Genomic DNA, 24,358 nt, shown 5'->3' on the forward strand with positions numbered 1-24,358 from the left:
TAGTGTAACTTACTGTCAGGGAGGGGGCATCGATTCACGACACTATAACAGAGTTATCCAGCAGGTAAGTCAGTGACGGCTTCTACATAACCCAAGGGTGCAAATGCACAGGGCAGCAATAGCAGTGAGGCTCCTTTCACACTGCATGATAATGAGGTCTATTGTACTGGGGGAAATGTTCTGGCACTGCTGCGTTGAGGATTTAAATGGTAAAAAATAGGTGCCACCAGGTTCATTATTTAAGGCACATGAAGATAATAGTCAATACGTTTCTGCTTGTTTACATCTTGCATCAAAATATATTGTGCTGTGATACCATATATGCTGTGCCAATAACTGCATAACAAATGATTTTTATTATATTTAAGGATCTCATAAAAAAAATAATAGTGCATATGTAACTTTGTGTACATTTCTATCTCAAGCCCTGTAACACAACTGTCTTAGCTTAGGGGTTATATGACTAGGACACTATGCTGTCTCGACTATAAAACCTATTTTTACCCTTTGACTATGAGATCAGATACACATGATATGTATGCTGACATCTTATAATCAGGATGAAGGACTCTCTCATGCTTCTCTTTGTGACTATTACCGTGCCAGTTCCTTCCTCTACAACACAAATGGGCATATGGTTAATTTCTCATATCTAACGTAATAGATATGTCACAAATGTGGACTATAGATATACGTCTTAATCTATGAAATGTATCTTTAAGGAGAATGTTCACACTACAACTTTCCCAGGGAATACAATAGGGGAATTACCACATGGGTTGGCTGGAGGTTGCAAATGCATGTCTGCATGTGACTGGTAGTGAATCCTGGGACAGTGTACGTGTACAGTGACTGCATGCCACTCACCTGGTGATTTCTTCCTTCAGAGCTGCCGGGTCTGGGGGATAGAACTTTACTCGAAAGCACAGGATAAACGGGGGGCGAGCTGGAGATGGACAGCAGATGATCACAAGAAGCTCAGTACTACATTCAGACTTCAACAAACAGCAGCACAACTGATATATGTGCAGATCACTTTTAAAGTTTATTATTGTAACAGTATAAAGGTGACATGAAAATGAGCTAATCTTTTTCAATCCTTACTAATTAAGGGCCTGAGTCATTATGGAGAGCAAAGCAGACAAAATGAGTAACTTTGCACCTTGGCAAAACCATGCTGCATTGAATGGGGAGGTCAATTTAAAATGTGGGGACAGATTTATAGTTGGGGTAGGACATGCCCTAGATCACCTTTCAATTTCTGTGTAAAAATAAAGCTATCAAGTATTTGTGTGCTACATGAAAAAACAGCCTGTATTTAACTTATGTGCAAAATAATAAAAAAAATAATAAATTAATTTGCATCCCTTGCAGTGTAACATGGTTTATCCAGAAGCAAAGGTACTCGTTTTTTTTTTAGCTCTCCTGAATGACTCAGGCCCTAAAGGTTTTTCAATAAAAAAATAAAATAATTATGTACTACCAGTGAGTGCCGCTAAGCTTTTAACTTTGTGTTTAGAAATCTTTCCATTTCTCTACATTGTGCCTGTTGCTCAGCACTCATCTCCAGTCTATACATTAAAGACAGATAATCAATTGTTTACTTTTGAACTTATTAATGAAAATATAATTTGTTGCATGTATTAAGTGTTTAATATATATGCAAAGATCGGTAATTGGCAACCTGATAGACTTCAGGGGCCACAAGGGGCTTCCCTCTAACCTTCAAAAGGGCCGCACATTACAATTAATCTCAGTAATAAGTTGAAACAATACATTTTAGTCAAAGAAAGAGGCACCTGATAGCAGATCAGCAGGCATTTTAAACACGTTACAATTATAACAAATCTGACAAATAAATCAGGAAGGAGCTGGAAGTGAAGGCTTGGATGACTGTGTGTGGCCCATCACTGGTGTAGATAAAACATTTTTTATAATAAAAAATAATTTAAGCCAACATTGTGAGAACATTCCAGTACCAGCTTAATGAAACCTAGTGACCCACTTATCTGTTGTAATACATTCCTTTACCTTTTGGAGCAAAGAGCCTCATTCTCAATCACTATTTTATAATAGTTGTCTACTGCTACAACTACAAAGAATGTTTTACTATGACACAATTGTTATACATGTTTGTTTTTTGTTTTTTTAAAAAAGCACATTTCTGCAATGACATCACATTTCTACATGCTTCCACAATAAGAAGGTGGCTATGTGTCCTGACTGTAGGGCTGGTCCCTAAACAGATATTTCAATAGTAAAGACATTAATAAACAAGATAATTTACTATATGCAGCACAAAAGAATGCATATGTGACTGGCATCATTACGGGTAAATGACATCATTGCTGTCAATTTACACAATATATGCTATTTATAAGAGAAAAATCCACACCCTTTTGAATGATGTGGTGCAAAGTGATTTTTAACAACTAATGGTGGCATATGTAAAGCAAAACACTAACGATGTGCAACATAAATGATTCTGATACAATACTCCACCAGGTAAACGCAATTTGTATACATTACCACTACGGGCCTGAGTCATTAAGGAACGTATCTGCTGATTTTGTGCCTATTGTTCGCAAAATCAGTCTGTGCATGCTCAGAACCAGACGATACGCATCAGAACACAGCCAGGTCCAAGTCATCTTCCAGCGCAAACGACACTTACTACAGCATACGATTTCAGGGTGACAACAGGCTGGGGAATGTGCGGATGCACATAGGCACTGTGCAGTAAGGGCGATCCCGTGCAGCCACGTCCAAGTCAGACTCGGGCGGACCTAGAAGTACGCTGGTTTTCTGGCATATCTCTTGCACCAGTCCTGAGTCTTAGTTATGTCAGTGTCATATGCATGCTATAACATGCGTCTGCAATTAGGGGCAACTATAAAAATGTCTGTTATGTAAAAAATATTTTTAAAGAAAAAAAAACATTTTTTAAAACATTTCCATGTATAATCATAAATGACTATAATATGGAGATGTAACATTAATTGAATATGTATAAATTTTTTATGCGCGTTCTATTGAGATTTTATACTCCACGTAGGTATTGTACGTATCCTACAGCGGAGTGAACCTACACCTGTATTCATCACCACACGTATCATGAGATCCGTTCCATGATGACTTCAGGAGTGTGCAGAGACGAGTTACGTGCAGTTTAAAACAAACATATGCTGCGCTCAGTATGCGTTCCTTAATGACTCTATATGAAGATTTCTCGGTACAGGACAGTAATGATTGTGTACTAAACAGGAGAGCTGGCCATGCTGTGGAACAGACATACAAGTTTAAGATATGCATCATCAAGCACATTATGTTATACGCACATTCAGACTCGGAGTTACCTCTCATTTGTTTGGCAATCCCTTTAGAAAATTCCAACCAGTGCTGAAAATAAGAACAATACAGTCATACATTATACAATGTCCAGGGACAATTTACTTCACACTCAGGACATCGCAGGAAGCTTGTCTCATATAACTGAACTTTATTCAATTAAAAGCATCGCAAACAAAAAGAACTATGTTTCAGTTGTTCTTAGTCATGGACATAATATTCTACTGCAAACTAAATATCCACCAACAAAAAATAGCAACATAATAAAATCAATTACTGAGCATTGTATAAGGCATCCAGAACAATATCCAGTATTGTTCTGAATGCTGTATGTACTCAGGATTAAAATCTTAAATACTGAAACATTACCAGAGACAGAAGAAGGGGAAACAAGTGTCTGTATGTAACTATGATATACCATGACAGTGTACTCCCGCACAATCCACGTAACATGTGACTCCACACCCCTCTCTTAAATAAATATATCTAGAAATTTCGGCCCATTTCAGACAATCCATAATTTTACATGTATTGTTCACTGTGATTTTCATTTCTTGGGCCCATAAACAAGCCTATGTGCATTGTGAAATACATGCAATAATTGCAATGACATATGCATTACCCTTACCCAGGTGTGTTTTCTTACAGTTTTGATAGCTGCTACTGTGTCTGTAACATGTACACTAATTACTATATTAAACATAAGTTTGTGAATAATTGAACGCCAAAGCTGCAGTGCCACCTAATGGCCACAGTATAGAACAAACTATGCTGGTTGACTGGGCATAAATGCTAAATGAATTACTAAGGTAACATACACAATATACTGGTACAAATGTTTAATCACAAGCATTTCAGTTCTGCAATTACAGTGAAGTTCTGAAGTAACCATTAGTCTACTGTTAGGTACGCTGTAAATTGTGTGCAAAAAAATTGAAAATATTTTTGATCAAAATTATATCACAGTAATCTGATGGTTTTACCAAACAGTTTCTCATTTCTAGCTTTTCCTGTAAATTCCGGATTACTACCCACTTGTGGTAGGTTGGTGGTAATTACCAGGGAGCTGTATAACTGTATAAACTTGTATATACTTAGATAAGTGGAGCCATTTGCTTGCATTGATTTGTTATACAGCTCTCATTGGCACAATTTATGGTGAACTATATGTCTAATGACTTTCAGATGGCAATGTACTGTTTGCAGAAGGAGATAACTTCAGCCCACTTGGTTGGAGCAAATGTGGTATCTAGTGAAACTACCAGCAAACATGTAAACTTGTATGTAATGGTGTAATTCTGGACATGGAGTAATCAGGTTGGGCAATTTGGTCATTTTTGACTATGCTGCTTCTACAATAGTTCTGTGTGTGTTGGGGGGGGGCAACCATGAAGACGTATTGAAATATTACAAAGAAATAATTTCTACTGTTCTTGTTAGGAAATTTGATCTACCAATGACCTATGTGTGCAGTCATCGACTAACTTCACTGCTTGTGCCCCACATGATCCAATTGCTGCCCTGATCACTAAATACTTGCATCTGTCTCATTAGACCTACCAAGTTTGTAGCCAAATTGGACATACAGAAAATCATTTGGCAATTATTCTGAATGACCTGATATAACTATGAATGATCATCTTAAAAAATGAGCCTGTTCACTGTGACAGCACTAACATGAAATATGCAGTGCTACTTGCAGCCCTTTACTCCTTACAAGGTTTCTCAGTCCTTTTCCTGACAGCTGTACTTTATTTTTTAATAAGTACCCTCTAATGAATGTATGTTCTTACAAAGTATTCCCTAATGTATGTTTTGGGAAGAAGAGACTGAACACGTTGTTTAACTGCCATGTAGACACTGGGCTCTATTTATTACAGGTCAAGAAGCCCTATCTTTGGTGAAAATGGGTGTTTTCACTGGAGATAGTGCTTCACCCTTCCTATCAAGGTGTTACCACCCCTCGTCGGCGAAAGTCTCACAAGAAAAGCTTCTCCATGCAAAGCCTGGGGAAGCCTATTTAACAAGGATGGCAGCGGTACAAGTATGTTGTAATCCTTCTTATGTTATCGCCATCTCGGGATTATTGCCTCTCTCATCGCAACCAATAGTGGGCAAAAATAACCACGAAGACAGATAATATTCCCATCAGATCAATATTGCTCATGTTTGTACATGCCGTCAGAAGATGTCTCTATTAGCATAAATAAGTATTATAGTGTGCTTTTAATGCATTTCATTTGATCTCATCCTTTGAGGAAACTATCTCATTGGGTTGGCACTTCTCATTCTCTAACAGCCTTACTGACTCCTTCTTAATGTGACTAACATAACTGCAGTTGCAATGACAGCCAAGCTCTGGGTATATTTGTATCAACTGTGTTACTGTGTCACCCAAGTGAAACAGGACTATTTATAGAGTAAGTGCAGATTACTAAAGTCAGTTAGTGAGTGGGGAATTCACTAAGAATAGTCCCCATGTGAACATAGCAATAAGAATAGTACTGAGAAGAGGAAACAGTTCACCTGGTGTTTCCACAATCACATATTTAGAGGTCTATTTGACATTGGTGTGCCATTTGTGGCAGTACTTATGGATCTGCATCGCTACTGATAACAGTGATATAGGAAGTTGTACCGCCACTATTTAAGAATACTTACCAGCTGAGTAACCACCGGTGAAAATTTCTCTCTGTAACAATACTCCGGCTTCGTTGCGAAAGGGACAGATTCCATTGAAGTGACAGAGTTGACTTACTGCGCATGCGTCTTTGTTTTGTTGCGCAAGTGCAGTAAAGTCAACTCTGGCCTAAGGATGGAAGGAGCATACAGCCAGCAAAGAGGATCCTCTCCAGCTGGACCGCACGCCATTGGAAAAGATAAGTAACGTCATCCTGAGAGAGTTCTTTTTTTAGAGCTAACGGTGCTAAACAGCTGAAGGTTGCTTAAGGCCAGAAACATCTCTAATTAAACCTTTGTTAAGTGGGAAGAAGCAGTAAAAGGGACTTTTTCAGGCATTTTGATGGATTTTAGACCCCTTAGTATACTTTACAGTCTTTATAAATGACTGAATATGGTGCTGTACAGTATATTATTACATGTATACACCATACACAATATGGCTCATTTATGAATTTGCAACATGTGCAAATCAGCAATGCCACTACACCCATTGTTGGGTCATTGAAAACACTACTATAAAATCAATGTTCATCTACATTTGCACTCTTCCTCACTCCCGCAGCTATCTTGGCCCACAAATCCATGTGCTTCCCTGTGAAAATGGGGGAATTAGTGCAAAAGTAGGAATGTGACATCACAAAACAGCATTTGCCCAGCAGGATTGTACTTTTGCATGGTCATACACAAGCTTCAGTCTCACGCTGCTACAGAACATTAATATACATTGACAGGTGTTGCCACACATACCCTCTGCTTGTCAGGATCTACATAGCGGATTCCAAAGTAATCTTTCTCCAGCAGATTCAAATGATGGCACAGAAGGTCAAACAACTGCTGGCCCTTTGCATCTCTCTGCAAGACAAGACACAAACACTTAAAATTCATACCACAGCTTGAATTGAGCACATTGGGGGGCAGTGGAAGAAAGGGGAAATACTAGGCAAGGGGAGAAAGGGAGTGAATGAAAGATCAATAGAGAAAATTAGAACAAGGAGTATACAGAGAGTGTACTTTGTGGAAAGCTGTGATACTCAATATACAAATATGAACAAATCGTTATTCATAGATAAACGCAAGGAAAGGAGTAGAGGAAAATAGCTGAGATTTAGGTGTTCATTATATCCTGGTAGCTTGTATATATTACAATAACAGGATTTCTAAACATAACTATACTTAAAACTACAGAGTCATTATCTGACTGAAAGAAACAAAATATATATATTCAAAACCAAGCCCTCAGATCAATGCGGAGCTACTGTACATACAATACTGGAGCAGGATCAACTTATTTTGTTACTAAGAGCGATAGTTTAGGCTGAGTGTGTGTAAAATGGAAGTGTGCAGCTGTGGGAGAGTTTTTAATTTAGAGATAATTAAAATATAACTAACTTTGTTTCTACAGATTCCTGAAAGCTTGGAGTGAGGATAAATGGTAATTTTTTAATTGTTGTGAAAATACAAGTACAAATGTAATGACTGTAAAGCCTCACTGGAATGTATGGTAACTACAAGGAAAATGAGTCATTTTATATAATATGCTCTAGCTATGTACTGCTCTTTCTTCCGTCAGCATTTACAATCAGGAGACTTAGAAGTGTGGAGTATAGGCATGCACTGATTTTTTTTTGACCCAATTAAATGTATTACAACTTTTGGATGACTGTCTAGTGATAGAGTATCACTGTAGATACTGTATTAAGTACCAGTGTGCCACTGCTATGCATGATGGCATTGTATTAACTTTCCTAGTATAGCGTTCTGTCTTTATACCGAAAACTCTTACAGTACCAAGCTTGCAAGTGTTTTATCTCAAGAAATGCGGATTGAAATAGAATAAATATTATTATTATCCTTTATTTATCAAGCGCCACAACATTTCCGAAGCGCTATACACAATACAAACAGTAGACTATACAGGGTGAAACAGTAATGAACAATAAACAAACATGCCTTTTCTTTATAATGCCATCCTTGTCATAAGGCCAATTGCGGTCTGTATTAAATGTCACTGGTACAAAGAGGAAGTATTGGATTTTATGAAAAGAAAACTTAATTGCGTTATCCTGTTCTGGGTTTGCTTCAGTCTTACCAAAACACAGAGCAGATTTAAATAATTGGAGACTGTAAGCACACGACCCTTCCTAAGCCTACATGTACTAGGAATACCGATTTACACAGCACATTCTACAGTCATGGCCAAAAGTTTTGAGAATGACACAAATATTGGTTTTCACAAAGTTTGCTGCTTCAGTGTTTTTAAATCATTTTGTCAGATGTTGCTATGGTACACTGAAGTAAAATTACAAGCATCTCATAAGTACCAAGGCTTTTATTGACAATTACATTAAGTTTATGCAAAGAGTCAATATTTGCAGTGTTGCCCCTTTTTGAAGACCTCTGCAATTCGCCCTGGCATGTTGTCAATCAACTTCTGGAGCACATACTGACTGATGGCCGCCCATTCTTGCCTAATCAATGCTTGGAGTATGTCAGAATTTATGGGGTTTCCGCCTCTTGAGGATTGACCACAAGTTCTCAATGGGATTAAGGTCTGGGTTTTTTCCTGGCCATGGACCCAAAATTTTGTGAGCCACTTAGTTATCACTTATGTCTTATGGCAAGGTGCTCCATCATGCTGGAAAAGGCATTGTTCGTCACCAAAGTGTTTTTGGATGGTTGGGAGAAGTTGCTCTTGGAGGATGTTTTGGTACCATTGTATATTCATGACTGTGTTCTTAAGCAAAATTGTGAGGGGATTCATCAGAGAAAATTACTTTACCCCAGTCATAGCAGTCCAATCCCTGTACCTTTTGCAGAATATCAGTCTGTCCCTGATGTTTTCCTGGAAAGAAGTGGCTTCTTTGCTGGTCTTCTTGACACCAGGCCATCCTCCAAAAGTCTTCGCCTCACTGTGCATGCAGATGTCCTAACACCTGCTTGCTGCCATTCCTGAGCTAGCTCTGCACTGGTGGTGTCCCGATCCCGCAGCGGAATCAACTTAAGGAGACGATCCTGGCGCTTGCTTGACGTTCTTGGGCGCCCTGAAGTCTTCTTCAATCTCTCTCCTTGAAGTTCTTGATGATTCGATGAATGGTTGATTTAGGTGCAATCTTGCTAGAGGCAATATCCTTGCCTGTGAAGCCCTTTTTGTTCAAAGCAATGATGACTGCACGTGTTTCCTTGCAGATAACCAAGGTTAACAGAGAAAGAACAATGATTTCAAGCACCACCCTCCTTTTAAAGCTTCCAGTCTGTAATTCTAACTCAATCAGCATGACAGAGTGATCTTCAGCCTTGTCCTCGTCAACACTCTCACCTGTGTTAACGAGAGAATCACTGACCTGATGTCAGCTGGTCCTTTTGTGGCAGAGCTGAAATGCAGTGGAAATGCTGCTTTTGGGATAAATTAATTGCAATTCATCTAATCACTCTTCATGACATTCTGGAGTATATGCAAATTCCCATCATAAAAACTGAGGCAGCAGACTTTGTGAAAAATAATATTTGTGTCATTCTCAAACCTTTTGGCCATGACTGTACACATTTACCATACTATTGCAGAGTATCCCTAGCCTCTCCTCAGATTAACAGTCATGGGTTTACTTCTCTTACACTGTCAATTAAATTTTACTTGCTGATGAAAGGAAGGGAAAACAATTTTGAGTTATGCACTGTGCAAGGACACTATGGGGGGTATTCAATTGTTAGTGAGACGGGTGAAAATCCCGTGCTCGAAAAAAAACAAAACGCTCAATTCAATTGTTAACATTGCATCCACCCCCTCGCGCTCTATTATTGGTCCTAGCGAGTTTGAAATGAGGAGTGGTTAAGGCAGTCATTTTAGTATAAAAAAATAAAATAAAATTAATGCAATCAAGAAGGGCCCCAGCACTGCAAAGGAGATTGGGCCCCTACACTGCAATCAAGAAGGGCCCCAGCACTGCAAAGGAGAACGGGCCCCCACACTGCAATCAAGAAGGGCCCCAGCACTGCAAGCAACAATGCCCCCCCCCCCCCCCCCCTGGACAGCAGATAGATTTTACAAGCAGGTAAATTTTTTGCCATTTACAAACATTTCGTGAACACTGGCCAAGCATGGACATTTATAAGGTACAAATATTTGTTGGGACTTTGTGTAAATGAGTGTGTGTAGGTAAAGCATCAGAAAACTGAGGATTTCATCCATGGTGAGTATTTTTTTTTTTTTGTTTTTAATAAAAATCTATGGTGTACTTGAGGGTGTTTACTGCATTTCTTGGGGTTTTATTATTTTTAATAAAGATTTGTGGTTGGAATGAGGGTGTTGTGCTTTTATTTAATATATTTCTTTGTGGAACTACAGATCACAGCCAGCCGTGGGTGTAAGAGCATGTTGGCACTTGTGGTTCTACAAGTGCAAACATGCCCTGGGTGCCATGGGTACGCTGGTGCTTGTAGTTAGACAAGTAGCAGCATGCCCACACTATTTAGGCCAACATGGCTGGCTGGGACATGTAGTTCCACAAGTCAAAATTTTTTTTTAGTTTTTTTCATACAAAATCCCCATTTATTACCCTACTACCCACAGCTCAGGGGTAGTAGGAAGAGCCCTAGTGCTATCGGCACTGGGCTGGGTGTCCCTAGGGGGGTGGCCCGCTTACATTTTTCAGCGGACCACACTCTCTAGGGAATCCAGGCCAGCGCTGAACAGTCTGTGGGTGTTTAGTCATTATGGCCGTGGGACCCAAACTGCGTCCCCCCCCTGCTATAGTGCCTATCACCCCGGCTGGTTTGCCTAGTGCTGGTTCAATGAAAATAGGGGTGAACCCTACGCAAAATTTTTCAAAGATTTAAACACACACAGCAATAGCCTGCCAGCACTAGGGTTAAGACTAAAGTATAGAGTGGGGAGCAAACGCTTTTGGTTTTAAAAAATAAATAAATAACATGCTACTTTTCACAATTTTGATGAGAGCAGACTGAGGTCAGGCACAACCACCTCCCCCCCCCCCCCTAAAAAATAAAAATAAAGTTTAAATACATGCACCACTAATGGATTTTTTTAAAGGGGGAACTTTGAAAAAAATTTTAATTATTACACTGTTATTTTTTTTAAAAAAAAATAGTACTTTTCAGGTTATTTTAATGAACTTTTACACCTATTTTTTCAGTTTAATTTAGATTTTTCTTAACTTAATTTTTTTTTTTCTTCTTTGAGCAGACCAAGGAGGTGCGAGATGCAACAGCAGATTTGCCTGTTTCACCCACAGCGTTAAAAAACAATTCAATAGCTTTTTCCGCTGAGGGTTCGCGTTCAGCCTATACTTTAACATTGACAAACGGTTGGAGTGCGATTAGACCGTTTCGGTAAAAAAAAAATAAGATTAGAATTGCGGGAGAAGTTTCCGCGCTCAAAAATAAGAAAAAAAGACTTAACTCGCTTGAAATTACAAACTCGCTAACAATTGAATACCCCCCTAAGACTCTTGGCTTTTACCACCTCCAGGAACAGAGCTAAACATCCCTGCTGAAAGATGTTTTACAGGGCTTTGGTGGACAGTGCTAGTATAAGGAGTAGAACTATATATAGGGCGTAGAGGAGAGTATGGCCCAGCGATGCTGGTTCATCTGCTATGCTGGCCCCCTGAGTATAAGCTGGACGCTGCACTTGTTCAGAAGCGCAGAGCAGGTGCCTAGGAGGGGATAGGTGGGGGTGGAAACACATCGCTGTAAATTTTGCTAGGGGGCTCTGCAATGTTACACCCCTGGCTGTTATTGAAAAATATAATGCACATGTAAAGTAGGGATCAATGCAAAAACATCTCAACCTGTCACAACTACTATAGGATGAACCACAATTTAATAAACTAGTAATACAGTGGTGCTAATATATACACTCTTTAAACTCTGAGAATTACAAGGTGAAAAACCTCTCTGGCTAGATCCTGCCTCTCTCTTCATATCAATTCTCAGCAATGGACCTGCAGGCCTTGGGTTAAATTGAGCGGGTCTGATTTTATTGTGTGCTTGAGTGGGCTATAATCTCTTAACAGGGAAATGTCGGCATGGCATGAGCTGAAACACTGTCAGCGGCTCTACAATATTTTCCTGCTCTGTACTGGCATACATTATCCCATGCCTCAATGTAATGATTTACTGTGCTTCTCCTCAGAGGTAATGCACCTGAGACTCTTGAGATGTACTACAAGGCCCAGCAGGCCCTGCCAAGCAGAGGTGACTGTAAATCGTAGCTTCGCAATAGCTAGAGAGCCACAGGTTGCCTACCGATAGTATACAGAATGATGCCCTACATTATTAAATGACAATGCAATGGTAAATAGTTAATGATTTCCTCCCCTATTAATATCCTGTGCTAGAACGAAGTGCCATATTATGTCTAATATAGTGTTTGCTAATGCCTGTAATTAGACTTTTAATATGATAGTGATCTGGGCTTTTCGGAGCCTCTTCAACGGTATGCCTGCTTTATCTTAATTTCAGGAGCATATTTACCCTTTAAAATAGCATTTGCTTTAGCACATATCTCCAGAGACGTTGCACAGAAAGAAAGTGTCTGATGAAAGAACACAGATTTCTCATCAAGTCATTTAATTTCTCAATTCCCTGAGCTCTGGTTTATTTGAGTCTCTCTCTGCCAGTGAAGCCTGTTCCAGCTATAGATTCACCTCCTTCCCTCATGCTGCTGTTAATAGAATTCACCCTGACTAATTCCTGTGATAACGAACAAACACATCCCAGCCTCTCTCCTTATTATCACCACATGCTCTATCCCCCCACATCCCCTCCCCTCATTTCAGATTTGAAACGTCAGTGATTTTATAAGGGAAAAGGTACATAGAGTTAAGTATAGTATATGAAGTGACTCTCGTGGCTATATTTGTTTTGCTATACTTAAAATGTAAATGTTGCCTACACATAGTGGAGACAGCCATTTTGTGGGATTCGTTTATGTTCATGAGAATGCAGCCAATCAGTTAACTAGGAACTAGTGACATCATTGAGGCTCATTAATGTCACTGGTTCCCTGGTACCTCAGTGTCACTAGTTCCATCAGTAAGATGGGTCAGTGATGTTTGGACTTAGTAGAAGGGGAAGACTGACGTGAGTTGGTCAGCTTAACACTGCAATATGTGGAAGTAACATTTCATGTTTTAAATCAAGAAAAGTAGTTAAAACAGCATTAATTGTGTATTTGATGAATGCAGAGTATCCATATTTTTTGTTTATACAATGTGGGCAACCCCCTCTTGCACCCCAGTTTGTACATGACAGGTCTGATTCATTAATGAATGTAAATGCCAATATTTTACATAAAATCGCACTGCGCATGCCCAGCAATGAACTATGCGCCAGTGAACGCAATAACACCTAATTCATCTTTGAGCGCAAAAGAACAGTTACGACAACCTACGATTTCATGGGCGGAACGGAGATGAGACTGGGCGTATGGACATAGTCAATGTACAGTAAGGTCATGTCACGCTCGAGCAAACACAGCAATGTTCGGTTAGAGGTTTGGGAATCTCTAAGGAATGTGTTTTTCTGTTATATCACTTGCAACAATTACAGAGCAGATGTAAGCACCGAGTGATAGTGATAACGGGTGTGTATGCATGATAAAACATGTGTTTGCAATCGGGAGCAACTGTAAAAATGCATTTTCGGTACAGTAAACATTAATAACATCATAATAAATGTAAATCAAAAAGAAAAATGTAAAAAGAAAACTTTTTAATTTTTCGTTAATTACTATATTTTGAACAGATGTTGATAATTGATTTTTTTTCTGTGCATTCTGGTGGAACTTTATATTCCCCATATGTATTGTATGTATCCTGCAGTGTATTGTGTCTGTCAAAGCAAAGCATACATAGACCTGTATTTAACAATATATATATATATATAAATTCACACACACAGAGAGATAGTGGTCTAAGTGGAAATATAGTAGTGGTGGTATAGACAGGGCCGGATTAACCCGAGGTCTAACTGGGCTACAGCCCAGGGGCCTCGGGCATCCAGGGCAGAGCTCAGCCCCTGTCCCGATCAATGCTGAGCTCTGTCACTGCAGTCCTCCTGAGCTGTGTCACTGCAGTCCTCCTTCTCCGGCGCTCAGTAATCTCCTTACTGAGGAGATCTTGCGAGAGTGTCACGAGATCTCCTCAGTAAGCAGCTTACAGAGCGCCGCGGAAGGAGGACTGCAGTGACAGGAGAAGGTAAGTGCTAGGGGGGGGGGTCGGCTAACAGGGGGGCCAGTCTGCTAACGGGGGGGCCTCACGGGGGAATGGGGGCCCCCTTAGCCCAGGGGCCTCCATTCCGTTAATCCGGCCCAGGGTATAGAAGATGTAAGTGAATGGAGTTTTACAATGATGGTAGTAGTAGTGGTGGTATGGAATAGCACCGTTTACCAGCCCACTTCCACCACTGTATCTATATATAAACATTGTCCAATGTGGTTATTGTGGTTCCAATGCACAAAGATATTTAATTGCAAAATATAGGGGCAAAAGACTAATCGAACCATCTAGTAGCTGGTTCGCTACGACGTTTCCAATTATTTGACTTTCACAGTATCATTGTTGCTGCAATTTCCCAAAAAATAAATATTGCAATACCTAGCTATCCCAGTGATACTGGCCTGGAGTGGTAAGGGTTAACTCCCATTTTCGCCATCATTAGGTCTTTTCGCCAATTGATAAATCAGCCCCTATGTTACTGGCTGTCCTAACTTACAAAACTTAAACTTGCACTACTACCTACTTGATAAATTTTACTGACCTTCCCCTAGCTGGAGCCCTGGGGGCTGCTTCATGCAGTCATCTTCCCAGGTCCATCTGCCCTGTAATACAGAACTGGCAAAACAATTTTGTTTACCACTTTAATATGGCAGTCAATGGGGGAAGGGGGTGCGGCTGGACCAATCACAAGCTGCAATCCCTTCATTGCACCTTGTGAGTGGATGTCCTGCATACACACACCCCCTCCATAGCGTCACACAACTGAGATTTTTGGCTCCTTGCAGCCGTTTTTCCAGGGATCTGTCTAGGGAAAGGAGATTATTAGTCAAATATATTAATTAGGTGGTAGTGCACCCATAGCATCATTAAGAAGGCGTCCCATGAATACCACTTATTCCTCCTCTCTGCTTATCTGCTAGTAATAAAGACACACCCACTCACTGGGATCTGCACTATCCAAGCACTATAAAAATCACTGCAAAGCACTGATTGCAACTGCAGCAAACTAAACATGCATTATTTTATTATCCTCATTAGCTGTTAAATCAAACTGAAGACTGAATAAATGATTATGCAACAAGACGAATAAGGCCCTTAGAAGTTTTCCTCTGGGTCCTGTGCCCCGAAAGCTGCAGGACCTGACAAAAGCCATATGGGCTGCAATAGCTATGTTGCACTCTTGTACAGAGAGAGCAGTTAGTGGAGGGTGACTGAACAAATAATCAGTTGTAGTCTTTTAGCTAAAAAAAATACCTCCCACAGCTTAAATACAAAGTGTTAGGGTTATTAACACCTTGTATTGAAGCTGTGGGAGGTGTTAGTAACTTTGGCCAGGGCGGTTTCAGTGGAGTGTAGGGGGCGGAAACCGGATTGGAGAGGGTTGAGGAGGGAATTGTCCACGAGGTGACTGATGAGACGGTTGCAGACAACCCGTTCAAGTAATTTAGAGGCATAGGGGAGAAGTGAAATGGGGCGTTAGTTAGCAAGTGAGGTGGGATCAATAATGTTTTTTTTGAGAATGGGAGAGATAAGGGCATGTTTAAATATGGAGGGGACGATGCCAGTGGAAAGTGACAGGTTGAAGAGGTGTGATAGGTAGGAGCAGGCAGTGGGGGAGAGAAAGCGAAGGAGGCGAGAGGGGATGGGATCCAGGAGGCAGGTAGACGGGAGAGAGGAAAAAATGAGGGAGTGGACTTCTTCATCCAAAGCAGGGTGGAAGGAGCACCAGAGTTGGTTGTTGGAGAAAGGTGGAGCGAAGAGGGTGACAGAAGATGGAAGGAAGAGTCTAATGGCATCAATTTTGGTGGAGAAAAAGGAGGCCAATTCGGTAGCAGAGAGGGAGAGCGGGATAGGAGGGGGGGAGGAGTGAGGAGAGAGTTGAATGTGGCAAAGAGGAGGCTAAGATTAGAGGACTGAGAAGAAATGAGGGACTTAAAGAGAGACTGTTTAGCGAGGGAGAGGGCAGAGCAGTAGATAAAGAGAATAATTTTAAGGATAATTTCAGGCAGGGAGCGAGATTACCTCCAAAGGCAATCAGCAGCGCAAGTGCACTTCACAAGGAAGCAGGTGAATTTGGAGTGCCAGGGTTGGCGAAATAAGTGGCGACGGCGGACAGAAGAGACAGAGGGGTGGCAGTATCCAGGGCAGTGGTGAGGGAGTGGTTATAGAGAGAGGTTGTTTGGTCAGGGCAGACCAGGGTGGGAAGAGGGGAAAGAAGAGTTTCAAGAGAGGAGGAAAAACAAGTAGGGTCAAGAGTGTCAAAATTGCACTTAATGAGGGTAGCTTTAGGCAGGGGGGAACAGGTGAAAGGGGCAGAGTGAAGGAGCGGTCAGAGAGTGGGAAGGGAGAGTTGGAGAAGTCTGAGAGAGCACATAGATGAGAGAAGACGAGGTCAAGGGGGTGACCAAGGCAGTGGATTGGGGGTGAGGTCCACTGAGTGAGGCCAAGGGAAGAAGAAAGGGCGAAAAGTTTGATGGAGACAGGGTCAGAGGGGTTATCAATAGGGATGTAAAATCTCCAAGTATGATGGAGGGGAGGTCAGAGGAAAGATAGTGGGGAAGCCAGGCTGCCAAGTTGTTGAGAAAAAGGGAAGTGGGATGGGCGGTAAATGACAGAGACACGTAGGTAGACAGGGGAGAAGAGGCAGATAGACTGGACTTTGAAGGAGGAGAAAGAAAGGGAAGGCACACTGGGAATGAACCGAAATGTGTAGTTAGGAGCTAAGAGGAGGCCCACTCCACCTCCCGGATGGTCCTCCAGTCTGGTGGAACGGGTGAAGGAAAGGCCTCCATAGGAGAGAGAGGTGGGGGAAGCAGTAGAAGAGGGCCAGGTTTCGGTGATAGCAAGGAGGTTAATAGAGTTGGAGATGAAGAAGTCATGTATTGCAGGCAGTTTGTTACAGATGGATCTGGAGTTCCGGAGGGCACAAGAGAAGGGGAGGGAGGGAAGTGGGGAGATATGAATGAGATTGGCAGGGATGCAGGAGTGAGTGGGAAGGTTAAACTTGGGACAGGGTTAAAGTTACTATTCTAATGAGAAACTCCATGATCACTGGTGACACAAGGGAGGCTACTTTTCCCACAATATTCTATTATTGTTCCCACAACTAAAGAGACTATAAGTACAAATTAGAAACATTAGCCAAATTACAAACTTCAAATGTTGTCACCACTCCAGCCAGACTACACATAGAGACAAACAGGACATGGAGAAATTGTATGTTTCTTAGACGTCTAATAGCCTTCAGTTTCAAATGGATCACTAAGCACTTTTTCCCATTGCAATTTGGATGGACCATTATTCTCTGTGCAACTTATGGGCCTATTTAGCAAACGGAGAAAAACCCTATCCCCGACGAAATCAGGTGTTTTCTCCCTATATATTAAGGGATTAACGCTGGCGATAGTACTGCTATTGCTGGAGGTAGCCCACGCTGGCGATAAGATTCACATGGGGAAGCCAATTTAATATGGATATTTTCTGTTATTGCCAACTCATGACAGCAATAACAGAAAACAGTTTATTACTTGAATAAAACATTTTTCCCTTAGGCTAGCGAAGCATTAAGTAAAGCCTTACCGCTCCTGGCCTGTTTCGCTGAGACAGAAGAGTATCGCTCAGCTGCCTCAGTGAGATTTTATTGATAAATCATGGTGATAGGTGGTTTTCTATTGGTGCGATAAAACCGCAATAGAAAACCAGCCCTATTATCATGTCTTAGTAAATAGACTAGTTAACCTCATATATCAAACTCTTATTATTCTATAGATTGTAAACTTGCTAGCAGGGCACTCTTACCTCTTGGTGTCTCTATTAATAAACAGTCTTGCTTTATTACTGTGCTTGGCTTCAAATCTAAAGAGCTGCGGAGTGTGCTACTGTTATATAAATAACTGTTAATAAATAAATAATGCTTTATCACTAGCTCTGGTAATTTGTGGTTCTCCAGCTGTTGACTCACAAGTCCCTGGAGATGCAGCTCTTGTTTTGTGGTCTGTACCTGTTGTACTCGAGCACTATTCGCTCACTATCATTTGTGCATATAATCACTTCCTTGTTTAGCAGCTGGGATCCATAAGCAGGAGCAGAAAAAAAAGGTGCATTGTTATTTTGCCCTACTATATCAAGGCTTTACATTTCTAGAGTGTTTCTTATATGTTCCCCTTTGTCGTAACATCTGTTTTTTTGATAAGACAGTCCTGTTTTCTTGTTGTTAAAAGGCTTAGCAATTTTGGGCAAGGTTGTAACAAAATGGGCAGAGTTGCCAACTGTCCTTAATTTCCAGGGGCATTTCCAGGGTTAAAGATTTTGTACTTTAAAGATTTGTACCTGGAAATTTCCCTATTTTTCTGCACTGACCAAATACACAACAACATCCCTATTTTTCTGCATGGTAGATGCAATTCTCACCATATTAGTATCCCATAAGCTTTAAAAGTTAATATTAATTGAAGTGGAGTATTTAAAAAAGCAAAAAGTATGTTATTATCATATTCACTAAACAAGACAGGATGGGAATTGTAGTGCTCCAAGGCCCGGTGATACGGCACCAACCATACCCTGTGTGGATGCTCTACCTCGACAAGTGTCCCTGGAAACTATAAATGGTGTATAGGGGCATTGTGGGCTGATTTTGCCCCTCAATTACTGTAAAGTTGAGAGGTGTTTTTTTGTGTTTGCAAATGTGTAGCAGATGCGGACATCCAGACTGTCTTTATTTTGAACCTATATACTACAATCGCTTCTTCAATATTTTGCCTTTTTGAGCGTCTGCTAAATAGATGTTGAGGGATTCAACCCGTTACTGACTCTCAAAAAGTCAATATAAGAAGAAAATACCCTGATAACCTTTAATATATTAATACAAGACAGTGATAATAGTTGGGAAATAATGCATGCATAACAATCACTGGATCTCTTTTTACATAAAAGTGTAAAATGGAATAAAAAAGTGATTACATCAAAACGACAAAATAAACTAGTGCAAACTATCAGGATTTAGGGGCCTATTTATCATCAAGTAATAATAAAAATGATTTTTCTTTGCAGCTTGTGGAGGCGACAAAAAATGTGTTATTGTTGCAATTTATCAATAATCTCTCTTCAAGTCAGGTGAGTGATACTCAGCTGCTGCAGCAACATTGGCCTGGAGCAGTAAGTGTTAACTTAATGCTTCCCCCGTCGTCTCTGCCGATATGTGCACGCGCAAGCCTTTTAGTTGTCACCAGACTTGAAGAAAAGCTTAGTGAAGAATAAATAAATAAAATTGATTTAAAAAATTTTTTTAAAAAAATTATGAAACTATTGACCATTGAAAAAATGCTTGCCACCCTGGCAACAACAGAACAAGTATTTCAATTGGACATGTACTGTCGCTATCTCAGTTAAGTAAGCATCCCCAATAGAAGCTATAACAGTAACCCCTTGATGTACATATCAGCGGTGAAAACACCCATTTTTGCCAGCCATAGGGCTTTTCATGCTTTGAAAAATATAAAGAGAGATTAGCAGATATATTTAAAATAAATGGTGACATTGTTCATAATTAAATTATGATCCATTTTGTAGATAAAACTGTATTACTGGATAACTTAACTAAAAACATTTGAAAATAATAATAAAACTTGCAAATTTAACAACGCCTGCAGCATACAGCAAGCAAATACTGTCAATCTAAGTGTACGCCTACAACAGGGCCGGATTTACCACTAGGCAACCGCCTAGGGCCTAGCGGTACCCAGAGGGCCCAGTCAGGACTGGCGGTGAGCGGGGTAGGCAAGGCGGAGGGGCGCCTGCCATCCCTCTCTGTCCGCCGACATACTAAAATAAGCTGCGTCCGGAAACAAAGTAAAAGACAAACCAGTCATGTGATTGCATGCGCGGCTCCCGGCAGTCTCTCCTCCTCTCTGCTTCCACTGAATGAGGAGGAGAGACTGCCGGGACGTGTCGCGCGATCACGTGACTGTTTTTTTTTTTTAGTCTGTTTCCGGCCACTGTGAGGAGGACTAACACAGAGGAGCTGCGCGGGAGAAGAAAAAAGACAAGAAGACCAGAAGACAGAAAAGAGGAATTCAAAAGAGAAAAAGACAGGTAAGTAAAACGGAGGCACATAGACAGAGGTGACATAATGAAGGGGCACAGGGGTAATACAATGAAGGGGCACAGGGTTAATACAATGAATGGGCACAGCGGTAATACAATGAAGGGGCACAGCGGTAATACAATGAAGGGGCACAGCGGTAATACAATGAAGGGGCACAGGGTTTAATACAATGAAGGGGCACAGGGGTAATACAATGAAGGGGCACAGAGGTGATACAGTGAAGGGGCACAGGGGTAATACAATGAAGGGGCAAAAGTGGCAATAAATGGGCATAGTTTGATGATTGATGGACAAAAGTGACAAGGGCACATCCTTGGATTTATGTGTATTATTTTTGCAAACAACTTAATAAGTATTTGTGAATTTCTGTCTTAAATGCTTATTAGGTTGTTTTGACCCAACTACTTAAAAACCGGGACTGCTCGGTAATTATCGGGTGCCTTTTTCTGTAGCCTTGCTCTTTTCACATGTTAGGCACGCCCCCAAAGATGCAAGCCACGCCCCCACCACCTTTGGCGGCGTACTTTCACTTCTACTTAACTATAGGGGTATATGGTAGGCTACAAAAATATAGTGCTATGGATTGTTTCAGGGAGGGGGCCCAAAAACAGTATCCTGCCTAGGGCCCCATGAGGTCTAAATCCGGCTCTGGCCTACAACATAGGAAGCAGTGTGGTAACAAAATAGTCAATGAGAGTAGTTTAAAAACATTGCTCAAAGGTGCAAATCTGCACTAATCATAGCAAAAAATATAGTGAACAATCTGTCTTGTGCAGCTTAGAAAATGAACGCAAATCTGACTATAGATTTACTGCAACTTTGCATCATTGAACAATGTTAGTAAATAACCCTCAGTAACAGTGATTCATTAATGTATCCTTAGTGAAAATATAGTAGCCCTGTGTAATAAAGGATGCTAAGTACAAATTCTAAAAAGAACATTTCATGGATTATAATGGCAAAATGGCATTCCCACTTTGAACCATTTCATAGATATTGCAGGGAAAGAATAATGCAGGGAGTTTTATTTGTGAATTTAGTAGTAAAATTAAACTGTATCTTATAAGAACACATACAGAGACAGAGGTTACATCCCAAGTTCGAAAAGCACAGAGATACACATATGTAATATAACACACACACAGGGACACTTGTTAGAATTCAGTATATTATTGTAGCGTGCAAAGAAATAGAGGCACATTGTGCAACAGATACTCTGATAGTGGTAATTGTCACAGTTATAATGTAATACTAGAACTCATTGCATTCACCAGTCACAAAGAGTGTCTCAGTACTATAAAAGCCACAATGATAAGACTGTTTTGTGCAGTAGACAAAGTGATAATGGTTACTAGCAGTAATACTCAGGAACATTGTCTAAAGTAATGATAGAAGTGTATTATGTAACACACAGTACTTACAAAAAGGCAATTAGTAGATCAAACTAGGAGACAGCAGTCAGTGAGAGTTTAAGACACAGAGCAAGTTTAACACACAGAGAACATTTGCTACAAATAACACATTCACAGCCTGTTGTTGGGTGTTAAACTGAAATGTTGCCTTCTCTTTACATAGACTTTTGACAGCAAATAAAGACCAATAGGTCCGGTTAGACTGCCCGCACTATGATTCAACTATTCAGTAGATCTGTTCAAAAACTGAATGGGCACACAATTTGGAGACATGTCTGACTATTCAGGAGCCAGGCTGAGTGAACATGTTGTAAAGTGCATTTGGCTGCTACGTGTTCACCTACAGTTCTGGGTGTCCTTCTGTTTAAACACAAACAGCAATGGAAGCTATCAACATATTTTTAATCCCAGATGGAAAAAATACAGTCCACTTAGGTCAGATTTTGAACTGGCATGATGGGGACATAGATTGTTCAATGGACAGCTAAGACTGGACAACCAAATATGATTGTGTGTAGCCAGCAGGTTAGACTGAACAAAGAACACTTTCACAATGTGTCATGTGAGACATACAACATTACTACTCACTGAGAATACATTTTAAAGGAGTGACATCACTACTTGCTAACTAAAACTTATGTCATCACTACAGACAAAATATAAGGATTCATTTTACAGTTTTTACATATAATCATGTTGCTTATGGACTATAATTGCATTGTGTCAGGCACTTGCCTATATGACACATAGACTATGAGTTTAATGCACACAAATAAACAAGTATATATGTGCAATTCACAGGAATAAGAGCATTGTGTCAGGATCTTGGTTATAGCGCACAATGTGACAGTATGAGTCACAAGCAAGAATATACTATATGTACATGGCATGTCAGGCACATGGTTATAGCACACAAGTAGACAGCATGAGCATAACAGGCACAGGAATAGAAGTGTTTTGTCCATCAAGCACTTGCTTATATTACACAAGTAGACTTAATGAATCAATCAGACATAAGAACATACATGCATTGTGTGTTAGGTGGATATAGAACACAAGTAAAACATATGAGTGCAACACACACACACAGGTACAGAAGTACACTGTGTGTCCGGCAATTAGTTATATACAAGGTGTGCACAAGGTGAATGAATACTGTATGTGTGAGAACCACAAGAATATAAGTACATTGTGTGTGTCAGGCACTTAGCTACGAGCACACTGTACTAAAGGTGACCGTATGAACGTAACACACATAGGACCTGGACTAAACAAGAGGCACACACATGTGTAGATATGGTCACACACAGGCCCACCCGTGCCCTGACTGTCCTTCGTGTCCCCCCACTCCTCCATCCCGTCCCCCTGGTCCCTCCTGTCACCTGCACATTGCACGTATACTCCGAGTCGTCCAGCAGCCTCACAGTGCACACACATGGGAGCTCCAGACTGCGGCTGCTTCCGCTCATCAGGCGACTTAGCATCATCCCGAAACCGGGCACACGACGGGCACACACCCGCTCCGGGTCACAGTGCGCCCGCCGGGCAGTGCTGCAGACACAGCCCGCCTCTACAGTCTAGCCGACCAATCAAGGCAGCAGCAAAACTGAGTGATAGCTCTGCCAACCAATAAGGACGACAGAATCTAGGAAGAAAGAGCCACTATCCGCTACTAGGTGAAAGAGGCGGCCAGGGGGCGTAATTCCATGTCCCCATCATCGCTACAATAATTGTTGGTACCCAGAGAGGACAGTGACACTGAGCTATGTATATGCAGATAGGGTTACGGCTCTGTGCAACCTGACAACGTAATATACAGTCCTACAGGAGCTGCAGTCACCTAGGTGTGTGAATACACAAGATTAATAGGTAAAATCTTAATAGTTATTAATACATCTCATTATACTCAGTATACCAAGACAGATCTTATTCAAAGAAAGTAGGATTCTGCTTCACAATACACACAAATCAGGAAACACATTTAAACATAATTATATTGACTGAATACAGCATCCAACATACTCCCAAACAGGAAAACATGGGTTCCTTAAGGGATGATGTTTCCCTATTGTAGATCATTACCATTGTTTATTTTTAAGGTACCACACAACTCTGCAGCACCAGACAGATCATAAGGATCTAATACAAAAGTGATGTTAATATATGTATAAACTTGTGTAAATATATTTGTATAAAAGGTGAGTTCTTAGCTAATCACTTCAGCATTCATTTTGAAAACTTCTGTATTACAATGAATGATACACTCCCCAGGGGCAGGCTGGGTTGGGGGGCATCTGCCCCCCGGGCCAGTCCCATAGTGGGCAACCTTGGGCTGGGTCACTGGGCCACCTGTATTTTTTTCTTTTTTAAATGTTCTTAATAGGCTGCTAAGTCAAGTCTTGCCCCCCCCCCCCCCCCCCCCAGCTAAAATTTGCCAGCCCTCTTCTGGCACTCCCTACTAGAAATTATTACAGATAATAAATTTTACCTTGGAGAGCCATGACCTGTATAAAAATACTCCAACTGTGGCCCTGTGCCTTTATATGGTCACTGCACTGTGTTATTTATAATGTCCT

General features: G+C 40.8%; 1 protein-coding gene across 3 annotated transcripts in view; it reads right to left on the reverse strand.

Annotated features, from left to right (window-relative positions):
• FRMD5 (FERM domain containing 5) overlaps positions 1–23,340 on the reverse strand; it is a 42,176-nt gene extending 18,836 nt beyond the window's left edge. For 2 of the 3 annotated variants that reach the window (XM_075207511.1, XM_075207510.1), the window contains exons 1-4: positions 23,165–23,340; positions 6,778–6,882; positions 3,339–3,399; positions 868–946 (exon numbers count right to left, since the gene is read on the reverse strand). In XM_075207511.1, coding sequence (XP_075063612.1) covers positions 868–946; positions 3,339–3,399; positions 6,778–6,882; positions 23,165–23,269 — 350 coding nt within the window. In that variant the 5' untranslated portion in view covers positions 23,270–23,340. The remainder of the gene's footprint in view (positions 1–867; positions 947–3,338; positions 3,400–6,777; positions 6,883–23,164) is intronic. The other variant, XM_075207512.1, reaches the window with a different exon arrangement.
• Between the last annotated feature and the right edge of the window lie 1,018 nt (positions 23,341–24,358).

Source organism: Mixophyes fleayi, chromosome 4, assembly GCF_038048845.1.
Source record: "Mixophyes fleayi isolate aMixFle1 chromosome 4, aMixFle1.hap1, whole genome shotgun sequence".
Classification (NCBI taxonomy): domain Eukaryota; kingdom Metazoa; phylum Chordata; class Amphibia; order Anura; family Limnodynastidae; genus Mixophyes; species Mixophyes fleayi.